The sequence below is a fragment of the Myotis daubentonii genome, chromosome 15, assembly GCF_963259705.1.
Source record: "Myotis daubentonii chromosome 15, mMyoDau2.1, whole genome shotgun sequence".
Classification (NCBI taxonomy): domain Eukaryota; kingdom Metazoa; phylum Chordata; class Mammalia; order Chiroptera; family Vespertilionidae; genus Myotis; species Myotis daubentonii.
The window spans coordinates 39,938,927-39,959,188 of NC_081854.1; the positions used below are offsets into that span (position 1 = coordinate 39,938,927).

General features: G+C 39.9%; 1 protein-coding gene across 1 annotated transcript in view; it reads right to left on the bottom strand.

Moving 5' to 3' along the window:
• Positions 1–20,262, bottom strand: part of CNTNAP4 (contactin associated protein family member 4) — a 246,084-nt gene that overhangs the window by 201,966 nt on the left and 23,856 nt on the right. The window contains exon 2 of the mRNA XM_059667397.1: positions 4,031–4,141. Coding sequence (XP_059523380.1) covers positions 4,031–4,141 — 111 coding nt within the window. The remainder of the gene's footprint in view (positions 1–4,030; positions 4,142–20,262) is intronic.

Consider the following 20,262-nt stretch of genomic DNA (forward strand, 5'->3'; position numbering starts at 1 on the left):
TTGTAATCTTTTTGCTGGTGAAGGTCTTGCCTTCAATTTGTAAAAAACCCAACATCTGTGAAGTGCAATAAAGCACAGTATCCCTGTATTTGTCAGTTATGAAAGCAATCTGTTTTATACTTTAACACATGTACATATATTTGTTTATATTCCCACATATAAATATTTCATTTTTAATCTTATTTACTGCTTTATTATTTTACTTGTATACACAAGTATATCACTTTGCAATAACCCATTTCCAAGGTTTCCAAATACATTGGGATTATTTTGCAACCCCAGGAGCAGTTCTACATATACTGGCTTCTTTAAATTCTCTTCTAAGAGCATACATTTGATAGACTATCAAATGGTGCACTGGAACCTGTTTGAATTCTACATCGACAATAGTAAAAATTTAAGTTGTCCATTATATTCCAAACAATACTGAAACTACAACAATGGAAATATGTCAAGGTAGAGCAGGGGTCTTCAAACTTTTTAAACAGGGGGCCAGTTCACTGTCCCTCAGACCATTGGAGGGCCGGACTATAGTTTAAAAAAAAACTATGAACAAATTCCTATGCACACTGCACATATCTTATTTTGAAGTGAAAAAACAAAACGGGAACAAATACAATATTTGCATGTGGCCCGTAGTTTGAGGACCCCTGAGGTAGAGGGAGATTAAGTTCTATTTTATAGCCAGGATTAGCAGTGATTGTTTTTTGATGTGTTGTTTAGAGTTAAGTTTGGATTACACTTCTCTGAGCTATGGAGTCTGCCAGGTTTAAATTGAGATGCATCTTCCCAGTGCAAAGAGAGTAGGAAAAGAAGTTATTTACTCACTGGCACTTGTACTAGTTTCTCAGACCTGCGGGAACACCATATACTAACTGGGCAGCTTAAAAGAACAGATTTTTTTCTCAGACAGTTTTGGAGGCTTATAGTCCAAAATCAAGGTGTCAGCAGGTTCATCTCTCTCAGCAGGACTCAGAGAAGAATCCTTCCTTGCCTCTTCCTTGCTTCCAGTAGTTGCATGCAACACATGACTTTTCTGGTTTGTTGCTACATCATTCCAATTTCTGCTTCTGTCTTCACTCTGCCTTCCATCTGTCTTTTCTATCCTTGTGTGTCTCCAATTCTCCTTCTCCTGATAAGGCCTTATTTGGAGCCCCCTCTTATCCGATATAACCGTAACTTATATCTGCAAAGACCCTATGTGCAAATAAGATCACATGTATAGAGACCAAGTCAAGATGAGAAAGTTTCCTTTAAAGGACACAATTCAACCCACACTGGCACTCAAGTAAAAAATTTAAATTAACATACCTTAAAAAAAAAAAGATTCCTTTTTCTTCTTTCCTGCTGGCAGAAATGAGAACATGAAAACTTTTCCTGACTTCAGTCCCCCCTTAGAGGGCCTAATCATTTTCATAGTTCCTACTGCACAGAGGGAAGGCAGTGGGCTATTGAACTTGGTTTCTCACTTCTTGTCTGCCAATCTTTGGCTCGAAGTTTTCCAGATTCCACAGGAGAGAGGTCACCCTACCTGTGCTTGTAGGACACTAGGGCCTTTAGTTGCTGATTCAGTTGATTTAATACATGACCTGCTAACTTGACTGAATACCCTTCCATAGCCTGATCTAAACACTACAAGGAATGTTGCCATACTAGGAATAATATATAGCCTTTAATAAATCACTCAAAATCTGACGTTCTTTTGTGAACGCTTCATGTAATTATGACGGGGGGGAAAGAAAAACTAAATGTAAAAGAAAAATGTAATCAAGTAGGTTGACAACCAGCAAAAGATAATTAAAATGAGCCTGTTTTGTTTCTCTGTTTCATTAACATGCAAATGAGATTCATGAAGTTTGATACTGTGTTTCACCAAGAGCCATAGAAACAAATTAAGAATGAAAATGAGTCCCACTGATGGAGGTTTCTGATGAGTATGTGAATTAATGAAAAATATAATTTTACCCAATTAATAACTTACATATACTTTTTGTGATTTATTGAACCTCAACAAATGAAATAAAGATAGTTAAATTAAATTCTGTATCTCTTTCCAAGAGCCAGATCCTATGAAAGCTTTTATTACTCAAGTGGAATGGTGGCCAATGTTAAACTCTGCTTTACTTTAAAGGAGCACAAGATGGACCTCATCCCAGAGCAGTGCTGTGACGGCAGCATCCCCACTGGGAGGACCTTGGGTACAGGGTCAGGATGGGCCTGCAGAGGGTTAAGGAAAGCTCACTTGCCTGTGATCAATAAGGGATTCAGAACTGAAAATAGGGAGAGATAGTTCAATGTGACCAATAACTCTCACTACAAGGCAAATCAAAGTAAAAGGTTAACACAGAAATATTCAAGGCCCTCCCAATTCCCCATGTTACAAGGATCGCAGTGATTACTCTTGTTGACACTCTCACACTCAGAAACACACGTAGTAATGTCAATATAAAAGAAACACATTAGTAATTGTCTCAAATAATATGAGATAAAATTTTAAAATGAAATAAACTTAAATCTAAAATCATGCTCAATTGTTAGGTATTTATTATGTGTACCAGATGACAAAACACAGACAGACACACACACACATGCTCACATGATCTACTTGCTATGCCTAATGTTCAATGTACTCAAACATTAAACAGACCAAGGATAACATCAAGCAGTAAAATTAGAAGAGGTGGCTGACATATGGCATGCTAGAAGGGGATAATAAATGAGCAAATCACGGTTTTAATAATATATGATGTCAGTGTGCACTGCTTTATGGTTGTTCAAAATGTTTTCTGTGTTAGTATCACCATAGAATACATGCACAGATGGTTTTTGCCTTAGCAGATTATGAAAAGGGACCACGATCATATTCTGTCCCCAAGTGCAGACTTTTGAAATTCTCTCTTATTTCTATAGCAAGTTGCCAATGATTATATGCACTTTCCTTTAAATGAATTCGAGCAATTAAACACAACCTAACAGTCAACAGGAGAGCAAATCACGTCATCCATATTGAGAAGGAAACACACTGAGAGTTTATTATTTTTAAATAACTAGTAACTTTTAAAAGTACTTCTTTTTGCAAACTTCCTTGCTTATCTTGAAACATAGGGCCAATGAAATTTTGATGGCTACTGTATACATAAGGATTGTAGCTTAAAAGAACTACAATAGGGTTACCTCCCATTGAACCCATCATAAGTTGAAAAGATCATATGTCAAAAATGCATTTAATATACTTAACCTACTGAACACATGGCTTAGCCTAGCCTACCTTAAACATACTCAGAACACAACATCAAAAAAATGGCTGGAGCCGGGACTGGTTTGGCTCAGTGGATAGAGCGTCGGCCTGCGGACTGAAGAGTCCCGGGTTCGATTCCGGTCAAGGACATGTACCTGGGTTGCGGGCACATCCCCAGTAGGAGATGTGCAGGAGGCAGCTGATCGATGTTTCTCTCTCATCGATGTTTCTAACTCTCTATCTCTCTCTCTTCCTCTCTGTAAAAAATCAATAAAATATATTTTTTAAAAATGGCTGGAACATAGTACACTATAGAGTATCATTTGTTTAAGCTTGTGATCACGTGTCTGACTGGGAGCTATGGCTCACAGCCACCACCCATCATCACTTGAGAGTGTGGTACCACATTATCCCTAGCTCAGGAAATGATCAGTGTGTATTGCTTTCGCATAAAGTCAAAAAATCCTAAGTCAAGCCGTTGCAAGTCAGGGACCATCTGTACTGTTGTAGAAAAGTTTATTTTACAGGGTATATAAAAAAGCTTGCCAGATTGAAGGAATTCAGCTCTTCAGGTGCTGAAATGATCATACAGGATTAAAATGGGATGCATCCCTCTGCCATACCAGAACCAATCCTACACGTCATGTACATCACATGAGCTTCTACCATTTGCTTATTTAGAAATTTACTTCATTTACAACATATCACTTATAATGATTTTATTAAAAGAGAACGGAAAATTAATGAGATTCATCATGATCCTCAGAGAGGAAGAAAAAGCAACAGACTTACCATCTCTTCGGTTTAGCCTTGCAAATCCAGGACCATGGCTGCTAGAGAGTTCGGATGAACTGCTGAACGAGGCCTGAGACAGGGCAGGCACCAGAGGCTCATCACAGTCATCTGCCAGGAGGAAAAAATCCATCCGGATTAGTACAGTGCTGACAGCTTTCCTGGCTTCAATAGGTAAGAAAAACAAACAAACCAAACAAAATAAGAAAAACTAGAATCTATAACAATATGCCCTTTGCTTATACACAGTCTTCTCATGCAGGTCTACTAAGTTCAATAAGAAAAGAAAAAAACTTAAAGATAAGAGAATATGAAAAAAGAGAAGGCAAACTTCATAGAAGTGACAAAATAATATGATACCTTCAAGTAGAAAAGTTTTACTTAAACAAGAAATAAAAATACCCAATCAGTATACCTAAATTTATAAATATACTTATTAAGGAAAGATTTCTAAATTTAACTATATAAAAATTAAGAACTTATGATGGCCAAAAGTTACGTAAAATGAAAAGACATATACCAACACATAGAAAATACTTGCAAAACATTATACAATTTGTATTCCAAATTAAGGAAAACAAAATAAAATAAAGAAAAATAAAAACTACCTTTAAATCCGTTAGAAAACACATCAGGACAAAAAATGGCACAAGCCAAAACCAGAGAGATCACCAAACCGAACCAATATAAACCGATTTTCAAGCTCATCAGAAAAAAAGAAGTGTAAATCAAGACTGCAGTTAGATACTATTTCACAGATGTTAGATTAGCAACATTCCAGAAGTCTGACAACACCAGATCATCCAGACCAGGGGTCCTCAAACTTTTTAAACAGGGGGCCAGTTCACTGTCCCTCAGACCGTTGGAGGGCCAGACTATAGTTTAAAAAAAACTATGAACAAATTCCTATGCACACTGCACATATCTTATTTTGAAGTAAAAAAACAAAACGGGAACAAATACAATATTTGTATTTGCATGTGGCCCGCGGGCCGTAGTTTGAGGACCCCTGAACAGTGTGGGCCCAGAGAAGCTCCGAAGGAGTCCTAGTGGGACTTCAAATTTGAGCAACTACTTTTACAAAACAATTTGTCCACTTCAACCTTCCATACCCCATGTTCCACCAAATCCACTGACAGGTCCTCCTGGAGAGAGTGTCCCTACGATGAATCACTGCTCTCCAGGCACTTTGAGATCTTACTCACAGACACAATACAAAAACAAGTATTTCCTGTATTCAATGAAAAGAAAAAGGTTGGGAAGCAGTGACCTATAGAAACTCTCGCATTTGTACACCAGAAGACATGTGCAATTTCTAGCAACATTGCTCATCATAGCAAAAAATCGTTAGCAATCCAAACATCCAAATACCAAAGAACAGATCAATAAAGCTTAGTACTTTTCATAATGGAATAACATCCAACAGTAAAAAGGAACTATACCAATACACACACACACACACCAAAAATAAAAAAGAAGTAGGATCTTAGAAACAAAATTTTCAGTGAAAACTAAAAAGTTATAGAAGACCATACAGCATGTTTCATAGTCTTGAGAATCTTATAAACAAGCAAAGCTAAGTAATATTTGTTTGGGGACATATATGATTTTAAAAAATCTATTAATGAGACTTGACTCGGGATGGTAAACACAGTACAATATACATATGATATATTACAGAATTGTATACCTGAAACCTACATAATTTTATTAACCAATGTAACTCTAGTAAATTCAAGAAAATATTTTAAAAACTTAAAAATAAAAAGTTTACATAAATGAGAAGCATAAAATTTAGCATAGTGGTTAATTCTAAAATAAGGCAATATATGCATATATAAATATGCTAAAAGAATACATAGGAAGGTATATGCATGTCTATTATCTATCCTTTCATGTGTATCACTTATAAAATTTAAAAATAAGACACAAAGGGACAGGAAAAATATAAGAATAGGATCATGTGGACCATGATATCCATACATGCTTATTTTATTCAGCTGTCTTCATTCCATGCAAAGTATCTGTCTTTTATTTTACACAATTATTAAGTTGTTGCCATTTTTGCTCTAATCAGAAAGTATTTGGGATGTAATACATACTGGTAATTTAAAATCATGCAGGGTTACTGTCCCAACTTTTAATTAGTAATAAGCAATTTAATTTAAATTAAATTAAAAATTATCTAGCAGTGGTTCTCAACCTTCCTAATGCCGCGACCCTTTAATACAGTTCCTCATGTTGTGGTGACCCTCAACCATAAAATTATTTTCGTTGCTACTTCATAACTGTAATTTTGATACTGTTATGAATCGTAATGTAAATATCTGATATGTTCTATGTGTTTTCCGATGGTCACGACCCACAGGTTGAGAACCACTGATAGAGCATTCTGAAATTTTATGAAACTTATTCTGCTTGGACATAATTTTTTTAATGATCACTAGCAGTTTTATTGCTTAAATATTCAAACTATAACATTTTTCTGCAGTTCTGCTATTTGAAATAGTGTTTTTCTTTAAAGCTAAATATTTAAAGTATAAGTGATAAGTAAAAACTTACCAACTTAACATTTGGATGCCTTTCAGAAGAATTTGCCTAAGATAGCATTTTATTTTTTAAGATCGTCTCATTTTCATTTGAAGTTTACTTTTTCTTCTTTCACACCTTAAATTCTTTAGCTAACTCTTAAGACAGGTTTGATAACTGGCCCACAGGTCCTGCATGTCTATTGATTGGCTGAAATAGCTGACACTGTCAATCTAGTTGTAATTCAAGTATTAAGGAGTGCAGACATTAAAAGACATACAATCCAGGGAGTACTGAAGGAAATTCTGGTTATGCCCAATCACAAGCAAAATGCTTAAGTACACTGTGGAAACTAAGACCTGGGTGTTTGCATGTACAAGTGAGTGCATTATCTATATCGGGGAGAGGGTGCACATGTGTGTGTTTACCAGGAGTACAGTCATTTTTGAATTATTATTAGTATTTGGGTCAGAATGAGACAAAGGTATTTAACTGAAATTCACAATCAATTATGCAGATTCAAATAAATGTTTTGGATGTAAAATGTCTCTACTGCAATCCATCCCTCTAGAAGGCATATATTTATTGCTCATTTGTTTTGCCACTACAAACTGAGGATGAATCCTGTTCTATTTTTAGCTAAAAAAGAATGGTATTAAAATAAGAGAGTGTTTATTCCATTTGTGGGGAGAGGGACATGTGATATGGGAAATAGGTGGGGTGCTGATAGGGGGGCTCCTGATGTTTGGTAACATTTTAGTTGTTGGTCTGAGTGACGTTACATGGCATTATATTTTTTTTACCATGAGCTTATACACTTCCCCACAATCTGTTGTACATTATTTAGCAACAAAATATTCTAAAATTATTCTTACATAAAACTTAAATAATTGGCACACTAGCACACGCTCTGTGAGTGCTCTTGTGCTAAGAACAACCATTTGACATACGGTATCTTTACCCCTCCTCTTTAAGGTTCTAATATTATTTTTATGTTACAGATGAGGTAACTGAGACACAGGAGTTTGGTCAATTTGCCCCTCTCATTGGCATGGGGCCATAATATTTACAAACTGCATTGGGGTCTAGAATACAGTATGCAAGGACACAATGAACACAATGATGATTTCTTTAGGTTTGGAGTGTAGGAATTTCATCAGATACCTTAATAACGTGAATAAAATATCTCTCAAAAAGTTGTGTACTCCAATTCCAGGTGTGCCAAGCTATTTGTTTAACCTTCAATAGTCTTGACACTGGGAAGTGGGGGGTCTCAGACAGCAATAATGAGTCTGGTGTGAGTAAAAGGAATATTTCCCTCTAGACATTAATGAAATGAAATTCTGAAGTGTCAGTCTCCAGTGAATTTAATTCCAGAAAACCAGTTTTCTCCGGCTGCACCAATAAATACATTAAAACGCAGGCCCTGGTCATTGAACGCTGAGAACCACAACTGGGGGTGATTTTGCCCCAGGGAACACTGAGCAATTTCTGGAGACACTCTGGTCATCACAACTTGGGAGGCACGACTGGAATGTGGGGGTGAAGGCCGGGATACTACTGGACATCTTACAGTGCAGCAGCTGAGAAACCCTACTCTACACTCACTTTACATTGGGTGTCAAAACAACCCAGGAAACTAGTCGTCTGAACTCACCTTTCAGTGAGAACTCTCAGCTTCCTCTCAAATTTCAGTAATTATTAGCTCTAATTTACAGCTTTTCAGAGTGCATCTAATCATTATTCAGCGTGCATAAATATATAGGCATTTAAGTCAGGAGCTTTTCTAATCTGAAATAACATACTATTTCAGTTCAAAACATAATTGTTTTGCCTTTTTTAATAAAGTACTATATCAGATCTTTGTTCTTTGCCAGGGACATATATAGGTACATGTATTACATATATATTAGTATACATATATTATATTATATATTAAATGTGTGTATGTATAATATTTGTATCTGTGTTAAAATCATATAATCCATATATGCATACATATACACATGTATTATAACATACATATACACACATGTATATTTTATTATAATGCAAACATCCTATCTAATAAAAGAGAAACATGGTAATTAGCCGTACGGCCGCTACCCTTCCCATTGGCTAATCAGTGAGATATGCAAATTAACTGCCCACCAAGATGGCCGCTGGCAGCCAGGCAGCTGATGTGAACAGAGAGACTTGCTTGCTTCAGTGACGGAGGAAGCCAAGCTTCCCCTCAGCCTTGCCAGCCTCTGAGCTGCACCCTAAGCAACACTGTAACAAATACAGGAGCTAAACAAAACCCCGGGCTTCAGCCAGCAGGACCGCAACATTGTTTCAATTACAGAAGGTAAACAAAGGCCAGAAACCTGCTCTCAGCAGTGGAGGTCTCATAGCTAGAGCCGAGCCTCAGAGCTAAAGCTGGCCCAGAATTTTAAAAAAAAGGAAAATAGGACAGGTTGGGAGCTTCAGTCACCTGCCAGCCTGAAAACGGCCCTCAGCCCCTCACCCAGGCTGGCCAGGCACCCCAGTGGGGACCCCCACCCAAAAGGGGGTGTGACCAGATGCAAACAGCCATCATCCCCTCACCCAGGCTGGCCAGGCACCTAAGCCGGACCCCCACCCTGAAGGGGGTGTGACCAGATGCAAATAGCCATCATCCCCTCACCCAGGCTGGCCAGGCACCCAAGCGGGACCCCCACCCTGATCCAGGACACCCTTCAGGGCAAACCAGCCAGCCCCCACATGTGCACCAGGCCTCTATCCTATATGGTAAAAGGGTAATATGCCTCCCAGCACCGGGATCAGCAGAGCAGCAAGGCCTCCCAGCACCGGGATCAGCGTGACAGGGGGCAGCGCCCAAACCCCCTGATCGCCCTGCGGCTCTGAGTGTGACAGGGGGCGGGGCCACAACCTCCCTATCCGCCCTGCTCTGTTCGTGACAGGGGAAGGCGCTCCAACCCCCTGATCGGCCCTGCTCTGTGCCTGATATGGGGGAGCTCCCCAACCTCTGATCGCCCTGCGGCTCTGTGTGTGACAGGGTGCGGCGCCCCAACCCCCTGATCGGCCCAGCTCTGTGCATGACAGGAGGCGGGGCCACAACCTCCCTATCCGCTCTGCTCTGTGGGTGACAGGGGGGAGCTCCCCAACCCCCTGATCACCCTGCAGCTCTGTGTGTGACAGGGTGTGACGCCCCAACACCCTGATCACCCTGTGGCTCTGTGTGTAACAGGGTGTGGCTCCCCAACCCCCCCCCATCGGCCCTGCCCTGAGTGTGACAGTGGCAGCGCCCCAACCCCCTGATCCGCCCTGCTCTGTGTGTGACAGGGGGCGGTGCCCCAACTCCCCTATAGGCCCTACTCTGTGAGTGACAGGGGGGAGCTCCCCAACCCCCTGATGGGCCCTGTTCTGTGCGTGACAAGGGGGGAGCTCCCCAACCCCCTGATGGGCCCTGCTCTGTGCATGACAGGGTACGGAGCCCCAACCCCCCTGATGAGCCCTGCTCTGTGCATGATAGGGGGCAGCGCCCCAACCCCGATTGGCCCTGCTTTGTGCGTGACAGGGGGTGGCACCACAACCTCCCTATCGACCCTGCTCTGTGCATGACAGGGCGCGGCGCCCCACTCTCCAATCAGCCCTGCTCTGAGCCCGACCAGGGGCCGCACCTAGAGATTGGGCCTGCCCTCTGCCACCCGGGAGCAGGCCTAAGCCAGCAGGTCATTATCTCCCGAGGGGTCCCAGACTGCGAGAGGGCACAGGCCAGGCTGAGGGACCCCCCCCTCCCCCCCGAGTGCACAAATGTTTGTGCACCGGGCCTCTAGTTATTACATAATAGCATATACACAGATACATATTATAATATATAGTATAAAAGTAATACCACATATTTTACTATAGTATATATGTGTTATATGTACAGTACATATGTACAGTATTCAATATATGTGATTTACATATATAAATATATAATGTACCCACCCCTACAAGTCTCCAAAGTACTGCTCACGATATAAGCTGCCAAGTAGGGGGACCCTGGGCCAAACGTGGAGTGGGGAGGCTGGTCCTGGACCCTCTCCCTCTGCAGCCTCCTCCCCTCACCTGAACAGATGTGCAGCTCAGGCTGTGGATCCAACCTCTCCCCCAGTTCTCTCTTAGTATTGCAGCCCAACTCACCTCTCTCCTCTTCCTGCATATCACCTGCAAGTATATACCACTTGCTTAGGTGCCGTTCAGCTTTTGCTCTGTGTTGGCAGGCACAAAGGCCCCTTGCTCCCAGCTCCCCTCTGCTATCTTTTGATACCAGAAGATAAGTTTCTAAATTGCTGGAGTAAAATGGAAATTCTTTGCTACCCTCTCCAACTTTTAGGATGGGCCTCTGGGAGACTTCATAGGACTTCATAGCTACCAGTGTTGCTTATCGCTTATCGTACCCCTACCACCTCCACATGGGAAGGACAGGGCTGCCTACCTCCCAGAAAGAGAGCTCTGGCCCGAATCTGGTTTCCAGGAGAAGAGAATGGAGGGGCCTGGACTGCTTTCCTGCAGGTTTCTAGCTGCCGCACTACATGCTGGGACTTAGCTCCCACTCTCCCCCACCCCTCACCCAGCTGCACAGCCCCAACGCAGAACCGAACCAGGTGGAGCTTGATAAACCTTAATAAAGAAGGAACCTTGACCAGGGGTGGGGGGCAGATTCTAGATAAGAGGAGCTCAGGAGAGCCTGCAGACTCCATCACTAGTGGAATTTGAAAATACAGTCATCAAGGAGAAAGGCTAGTACAATTCAAAATGGTAGCAGGGAATGTTTGGTTAATCAGTGTTTGTTTGTTTTCTATTAGAGGAAGAAATGAACATCTCTCTTACTACTCTATGCTTTTCCAAAATCCTATTACTTTTTGTTCACTTCTTTTCATAGTTATATTAGGATTTCCACATTAACCTTGATATACAGTTGAAAATGTGAAACTATAGTTTTTGGCCTTTTTCATTTAAAAAAATCTATACACTGATTACATATGGAGAATTTCATTGAATTCTGTTAAAATATTCATATACTTAGAGGGGAAATGACCTAACTTGTGCTGAGACGTTCTCTCTCTCTCTCTCTCTCTCTCACTCTCTCTCTCTCTCTCTCTCTCTCTCTCTCTCACACACACACACACACACACACACACACACACTACAGCTTTCAGGTCAATAACTCAGAAAACTCGCCATTTACTCTTCATGTAAGAGAAAAGCCATTGTCATTAAAAAGACAATGATAAATTAGATCTCTGGCAAACTGTGTATGTGAAAATTTTCAATAGCCTTTTATAAATAGAGATGCAAGCTTATATTGAAAGTATTTTAATATAGCTCTATCAAAAGTAATTTAATTTTTTTACAAAGGGATTTAATGCATAATTCTCAAGTAAGTAAAAGCTGTTCAGTTTTTAATAAAAGTAATTCAATTTTCTTAATCTCTGTGTAATATCACCTGTACTAAGATAATGGGTATATATTATTGGCTGTTTATGTCCTCAGTGCTTTACATGAATTAACACATTTGATCCTGACAAATATGCCATACTATTTGATACTATTAACTCCACTGGAAAATTAAAGAGAAAGGGACACAATGGTTAAATAATTTAACCAAGGGCACAGAGCTCATATTCTGAGCCAGTACACTGTTGAAATAAGAACAGTATTAGGCATCTAAAATATACTTGGTGAAGGCCTGGGAGGGAGCGTGGGGGGGGGATTGAATGGGGAGGGGGGCCATCTGTAGTACTTTAAACAAGAAATATAAATTTAAATAAATAAAAAAATTAATAAATATGCTTGACAATAAAAAAGGCTGATTTTCAGTAGCGTTCTGCTTAGTTGCCAATGAGTAACAACAACCTCTGTTTTTTGGAAGACTTGCGTGCCTGCTAATGAATCATGTTTCCCACAGAAATATTCATTGGAGAAGGACAGGATAAGCTAGGATACATCACAAACATGCTTGAAATCTTTAAAAATTCTATATACTAGAGGCAGCAATGGGACCATTGATAGGGAGCTTTGGAAATGTTAGAATCTCAGTCTATTCAGAAAACAAATAAAGTTTATTTAGACCTAGTCCAATATTCCATTGATGGATTCAAGATTAATGAATGACCTTCCCTTCAAGAAATCTATTTCCTTGAACAAAATGTTTTATTCCAATCTATATTATTGAAATTGTCATCCAGTTGAAACTGTAAATCATCAACTAAGAAAGAATGGAATTATGCTAACAAATATAAAAAATATTGTGCAAAGGTCAAATTTCATCCAAGAATTAGGCAACAATATTGTTCTCTAACCCTAAACCAAGTCTGAGTTATTTCTACAAATTATGCAGGTCTAGTTTCAGGATCCGTGGAGTCCCATCTCCATGCCCAGGCATGACACATGTCCCTGGTGCACCTCTGACTCCTGCCCAATGAGAGATTGAATATGCAAATGGACAACAGCCAGACTTCATACAAAAACAGAACTCAGGATCATAACGGGCAACTACCAGTTCGGGAAGCCAACCTATGATTTAGTAGCCAGCCCAGAGAGTCAGACAATAACCCCTGTAGCAATTAGCTCAAAACAGCTAGGACTTGGTTAATAATTTGTACCCCTGCTTTCATCCCTCTATCTTTGGCCCCCAATCAGAGCATACAGAAGCCTTCCCCTTTTTCCCATTATAAAGTTTTCCCTGGCCCTTGCCCACTAGTGAGTCTCTGTCAAACACAGTTGATGGTGGCTGAATCCCTTGCTATAGTGACCTCTAAACAAATAGCTTTTGCTTGTTCTAATTTGGATGGGTCTTCATTTATTTCTATGCTAATAAGCTCTTCCCAACTCTGTAGGCTCACTCTCACAATTGTAACCCCCAAGACATTGACTCAGCATGTCAAAGAAAGTCCATCCTAAGTATCTACAGAAGACCCAAGTGTGTTTGAAACGCAGCAGCATCCTCCTGATTTAAAAAAAAAAAAAAATCTATGGATTAGCTCTAGGTTGTCACTTCTGTGGAAGGTGCACTTTGAGTAGTTCATCCTAGTTACTCAGGATGGAAATAGCTAGAATGAATTACTGATTCTATCTAGGATGAATTACTGATTCTAAGGAGAATGACATGGGGGAGATTTTAAACTTGCCCTTTCCAGGTCATTCAGCCTTACTTTGTCTATGGTGTAGTTTTGCCAGGACTATGCTGGTTTGGAAATCACTAAAATAGATCTGCAAATTAATTTCTAGCCAGTGCTCCTTTCCTAAATGCCTTTATACTTTTCATACTGTTTCATGAGGCTTTTTAAAGATTAAAGAAACGGTTACCGTGTCACACCCCACCTCTTTCTCCCAATGTATCTATGTCAACTGACAGTGTGTGGAGGCAGCTGATGAACAGTGACATTCTGGTAAGAAAAAAAGAATATATGTTAAGGACCAGTGATGATACCACTGGGCTTGAATAAAGTATAATTTTTCATGAAAGCAGGTGACAAAATATGGGCCTTTCCTGATTTTATCTCTGATTATTATATAAAATAACATTTAACTCAATTAAATACCATTGAGTACAAACTACTGCTAAATTCTTTACCTTCTTTAAGTATTAACTTGAGATTGACATAAAAATCAACATTCACTTGAGGATACTAGCTTAGATATATTATATAAGGATGAACTTCTAACTTTGTCAACCAGTAACTTAAATCTAAAAAATAACATATTGCTGCAACTTAAAACAAGTAAATATTTATCAGTATGTTTTTCTAGAGCTAAGCTAAAAGGCAAGAGTGATTTTCTAGTTGTCAAGTAATTCATTTTAGCTGCAGCATGTAAGTTTCTATGCATTTTCTCCTATATAAGACTATATATATAATTATATATATAATTGTTAATACTATGGTGTTAACGGGATAAGCTTTCACTTGGAGGCAAACACTGGCTTCTGTGTCCCAAGTTGGAAGAGCTTTCCCAATTAATCTTCACAATTAATGGATTAATGGGAAGGCAGTTAACTTTTAATGACAGCACAGCCAGCGGCTGATTGATTTTAGAGGTTTAATGGCAACTATTTAAAGTCCAGATATTAGGACAAGAAGACCTACAAATTCACCAAACAAAATCAAGCAAAGGTAAAGAGGTGGAAGAAATAATTAAAAAGTAAAGAGTATGGCAGCTCTGGGAATCTGCACATGTTGCAGACCGTTACTGGCAGGTAAAACGGCCACAGGGACATCACGATGAGGACCTTTAAGACCTGGACATATATCTTCAATCAGCTCCTTTTATGACCAACTCTACATGTCAGAATGGACTTCTGATTAAAAAGAACTTGAAGAGAAACTTTAATAATCATAATACTCAGTAATTCAAATAATAATATTGTAGAATGTCAGGTGTTTAATGCAGTGATATAAAGGGATTTTTTGTGGAATGGAAGTGGGGAGAGGTTTAGAACATTAATAGGTATACAAATTGGATAAGATAAAGTATGCTGTGAGTTAATAAAAATGAAGCCCAATTTAAAGAAAGCTCTCTTGTAAGGTTAAAAACTGATCATAAAAAAATGATAAATACAAATTAAAATGATGTCCACCAAACATGGGGCATATGCCACTGACAATTTAAACACATAATGACATACAGTTAAACAAAAAAAAGGATGAAAGACATAGAAAATAGGAGAACCAAGATGGCGGCATAGGTTAACGCCAGAGTTTGCTGCTTTGAACAACTACTTCAAAAGTGAAACTAAAACACGGAACGGACATCACGCAGAACCACAGGAACGCTGGCTGAGTGGAAGTCCTACAACTAGGAGGAAAGAGAAACGCATACCGACACTCAGAGGAGGCGCAGTGCTGAAGTCAAATTCTGAGGTGCGGAGTGCGCGGAGCGGGCTGGCGGCGGAGGGCGTGGTTGTTGTTTTCAATCGGGAGGGAGTCGCAGACTCTGAGCTCCAGATACAGGCGAGTCTTTAGGGACCCAGGCTCAAACGGGAGAAGCGGACTGTCTGGCTTCGGTCAGAGCGAGTGCAGCTTTCTCTCCGAGCCTTGCAGCGGGTGCTGGGACTCAGAGAGGCAGAGCCCCTGGGGACAGGACTGAGAGCCGCCATAACTGCTCTCTCTGGCCCACCCTGTTGATCCTGTGTGACCCACCCTGCCCAAGCCCTGCACAGAGGCATTTACCGGATAGCCTCAGGCAAAGGCTAGATTAGCACCTCCCTAGAGGACAGAAGTTCTCTCACTGCTGACACAGCTGATTCTCATAGCCACTTGGTCTGGAGGTCAAACCCTCCCTGGAATTAGCTACAACAATCAAGATTTATCTATAAGACTGCAAACAAAGACCACTAGGGGGTGCACCAAAGAAGCATAACAAAATGCGGAGACAAAGAAACAGGACAAAATTGTCAATGGAAGAAATAGAGTTCAGAACCACACTTTTAAGGTCTCTCAAGAACTGTTTAGAAGCTGCCGATAGACTTAATGAGATCTACACGAAAACTAATAAGACCCTCGATCTTATATTGGGGAACCAACTAGAAATTAAGCACACACGGTCTGAAATAACGAATATTAAACAGACGCCCGACAGCAGACCAGAGGAGCGCAAGAATCAAGTCAATGATTTGAATTGCGAGGAAGCAAAAAACATCCAACCGGAAAAGCAAAATGAAAAAAGAATCCAAAAATGCGAGGATAGTGTAAGGAGCCTCTGGGACAGCTTCAAGCGTACCAACATCAGAATTATAGGGGTGCCAGAAGATGAGAGAGAGCAAGATATTGAAAACCTATTTGAAGAAATAATGACAGAAAACTTCCCCCACCTGGTGAAAGAAATGGACTTACAGGTCCAAGAAGCGCGGAGAACCCCAAACAAAAGGAATCCAAAGAGGACCACACCAAGACACATCATAATTAAAATGCCAAGAGCAAAAGATAAAGAGAGAATCTTAAAAACAGCAAGAGAAAGTAACTCAGTTACCTACAAGGGAATACCCATACGACTGTCAGCTGATTTCTCAACAGAAACTTTGCAGGCCAGAAGGGAGTGGCAAGAAATATTCAAAGTGATGAATACCAAGAACCTACAACCAAGATTACTTTATCCAGCAAAGCTATCATTCAGAATTGAAGGTCAGAGAAAGAGCTTCACAGATAAGGAAAAGCTAAAGGAGTTCATCACCACCAAACCAGGATTATATGAAATGCTGAAAGGTATCCTTTAAGAAGAGGAAGAGGAAGAAAAAGGTAAAGATACAAATTATGAACAACAAATATGCATCTATCAACAAGTGAATCTAAGAATCAAGTGAATAAATAATCTGATGAACAGAATGAACTGTTGATTATAATAGAATCAGGGACATAGAAAGGGAATGGACTGACTATTCTTGGGGGGGAAAGGGGTGTGGGAGATGTGGGAAGAGACTGGACAAAAATCGTGCACCTATGGATGAGGACAGTGGGTGGGGAGTGAGGGCGGAGGGTGGGGCGGGAACTGGGAGGAGGGGAGTTATGGGGGAAAAAAAAAAGAGGAACAAATGTAATAATCTGAACAATAAAGATTTAATTAAAAAAAAAAAAAAAAGAAAGACATAGAAAATAGTATGTACAAATGAGTCCAATGAGCTCTGTCTTCATTAGCTCATACAAAGATTCTGGAATGTCTACAGTTTAAACTCATGGGTAAGCATTTATGGTATCCCTCCATTTACTGCAAATACTGTAGATTAAATTGACTTTAAGTCTCTGATAAAACAACTAAAGTCAAATGGAAATGGAGACATGTCTTTAAAATAAAATGGGTTTAAATGTATAGTATAAATAATGTTTCTTCTCTCTTTTTCTTCTTCTTTAACAGGTTCATGTGAAAAATCTTGAGTGATTACTGTAGACCACAGCTTGTTTTTCATAGCCCAGGCATAGAGGCAGAGGAAATACATGGCTGCTGTATTAGTTTGCTGTTGCTGATGTAACGAATTACTACAAACTTAGGGTCTTAAAGCAACACAAATTTATTATCTTTCAGTTCTGGATGTCAGAAATCCAAAATTACTTGTCACAATGTCAGCAAGGCGACGTTGCTTCTGGAAGCTCCAGGGAACAACCTGTTTCTTTCCCTTCTCCAGCTTCTAGGGGCTGACCTCATTCCACAGGACCCTCTGATATCTGCTTCTATCCATTATATCTCCCCTGACTCTCCTGGGGCCCTCTTTACCTTCTAAAGATTCTTGTGATTTCACTGGACCCACCTGGGTAATTCCAAGGATCGGGATGTGGACATCCATAGGAGGCCATTACTCTGCTTACCAGAGTTACCAACCTATAGAATCAATAAATGAATTTTTTTTCCAGATTCTGTGGCTCAAAATATTGCCCACTGTTATGAGTAAGTCATTGAGTTAGAAATGGAATTCACATTATGATTATAATTTCAGATATACAACACAATATCATTCCCAAAGTCACCTGGAAGATTATCCCAAAGATCATGTATCATGGAAATGTACACATGTAACCTATGTAATCTTAATTAACCAACTAGAGGCCTAGTTCGTGCTCTGGGGGGAGGAGGGGGTCCATCAGCCCGGCCTGCGACCTCTCACAGTCTGGGAGCCCTCAGGGGATGTCCGACTGATGGCCCTGACCCCCGCCTACCCCACCCCCAATCGCCCCTCCACTGCTGCTGGGCATAGCAGCCCCCTGATCGCCATCCCCTCCCTCTGCCCACTGGCACGCACCTTGGTTGGCCTGGCACCACCTGCTCACCAGCCCTGCCCCCACTCACCAGTCATTCTGCCATTCGGTCGATTTGCATATTACGCTTTTATTATATAGGGTGTCATCTCAATAAATTTAATAAAAAGAAAAATAAATTTTAAAAATGATTATCCCAATCCTCTTCTCAATGCATGAAGCTGAGACATGAGGATATGCTTAGAGAGAGGAAGGGAGAGAGAAAGAGAAAAACACTGATGTGAGAGAGAAACATCAGTCAGTTGCCTCCCATACATGCCCCAACTGGGAATCTAACCTGCAACCTAAGTATGTGCTGTGACAGAAATCGAACTGGCAACCTTCTGGTGTATGGGATGATGCTCCAATCAACTGAGCCACCCAGCCAGGGCTCTGCTCTCTATTTTGACCACTTGCTTCTTCTCCAAGTCTCAGACATGGCTCCCCATTCTCTATGATACACCTCCAAAGAGTCAGCACAATCCCATCCCTCTGGAAGGTCCCAACTTGAGCAGAACAGGCTTCTATTATTACAGCACCTTGCAGGTGGTCTGAGTTTCTACTTGTTGGGATGAATGTGTCTGGAGGGTCAGCATCATTTGCTAATTGTCACTTCACACAGAAGATAGAACATAGCATAGCACAGTGATTACAAGTTTAGCTTCAAAGCCATCCTCCATGGGCTCAAGTTCTAACTCTGTGAATCACTAACTGCTCTTCAGAACTTCATTAAACTGCCTTCCCCCATCTCTAAGTGATAATAATGTTCATACTAAGGTAAGCAGGGCTTTCTGAAAATTAAATGAATTAGCATATAAAGAATACTGGTACCGAGAGTATAGTAAATATTATGCAAGTGTCTGTAATTGCAACCTTAAGTGGTTATTATTCGAAATACAAAAAAAAAAAATCGACTTGGAACTGAATAAAATTTAACTTGATATCTCTTATAAAATCTTATTATAAGAATTATCCCTTGAGAATGAGAAAAAAAAAGAGAAGGCAGCATTTAGCATGCCTAACCACATTGTTATCCATCCCTCTAAAAGAAAATTGGCACAGAATTATTAACCTTAAAAAAAAGGAAGTAAAATGTCCTTGTGATGCATTCTTTTCCTATTAAGAAATACTTTTTAATGCACCAACAGGCCATATTTTTTCTTTTATCTCTTGGGCTTTAGAGTAGTTTCATTTACTCCAGAAAAACAGAATTGAAGACTACACATAATGCAGAAATTGAGCAGCCATGATTCATAAGGAAAGTGAAAAGAGAACATGGGGGCATCTCTTCATTTGGGCACCTTGATGCTGTAGTAATAAGAATGGTCAGAGCATTCATGCTATGCTCAGCTAAGTCACGTGTGCACGCAGTACAGCAACAATGACCTCCTAACTGTGTGCCATTTCCATTAACTGGTAGTTTCAGCCTGAAATTGCCATATTTTAGACTTTGATTCCTGGAGGGAAAATTGGGTAAGCCTCAATTCAATGCCTATTCTAGTCATATTAGATGATATTTCGACATTTGTGAACAAATACTCCATTTTATTACTAAATTATTTTGAGAGTTCTTATTTATATCTCAAAATATCACACTCAAAGATGAAGGCTGAAATGTTTCATAGTGATAGGGAATTTTTCTGCAGATAAATGCATTTTAGTAGGTGAATCCATAAAGCTATTTTAATGAACAGCTATTTCCAAGTAAGGGTGGGAACTAAGCCAATTAGAAATAACGAGCTTCTCTGAGTAACAACATGAAATTAAATAGAGGATATTTCCATTTCATTGCCTAAATTGTTGTGTTTGATTTTGTAATCAAGCAAGAGACAAGTTCTGTGGACCTAGGATGGGGGGATATTTCCACCTTGATTTTGGCAATTTAGTTAAAAGCAAGCTTAGCAGGTATGAGTTAACCAGAGAACAGGTGATCCCTGGAAACTCATTCTT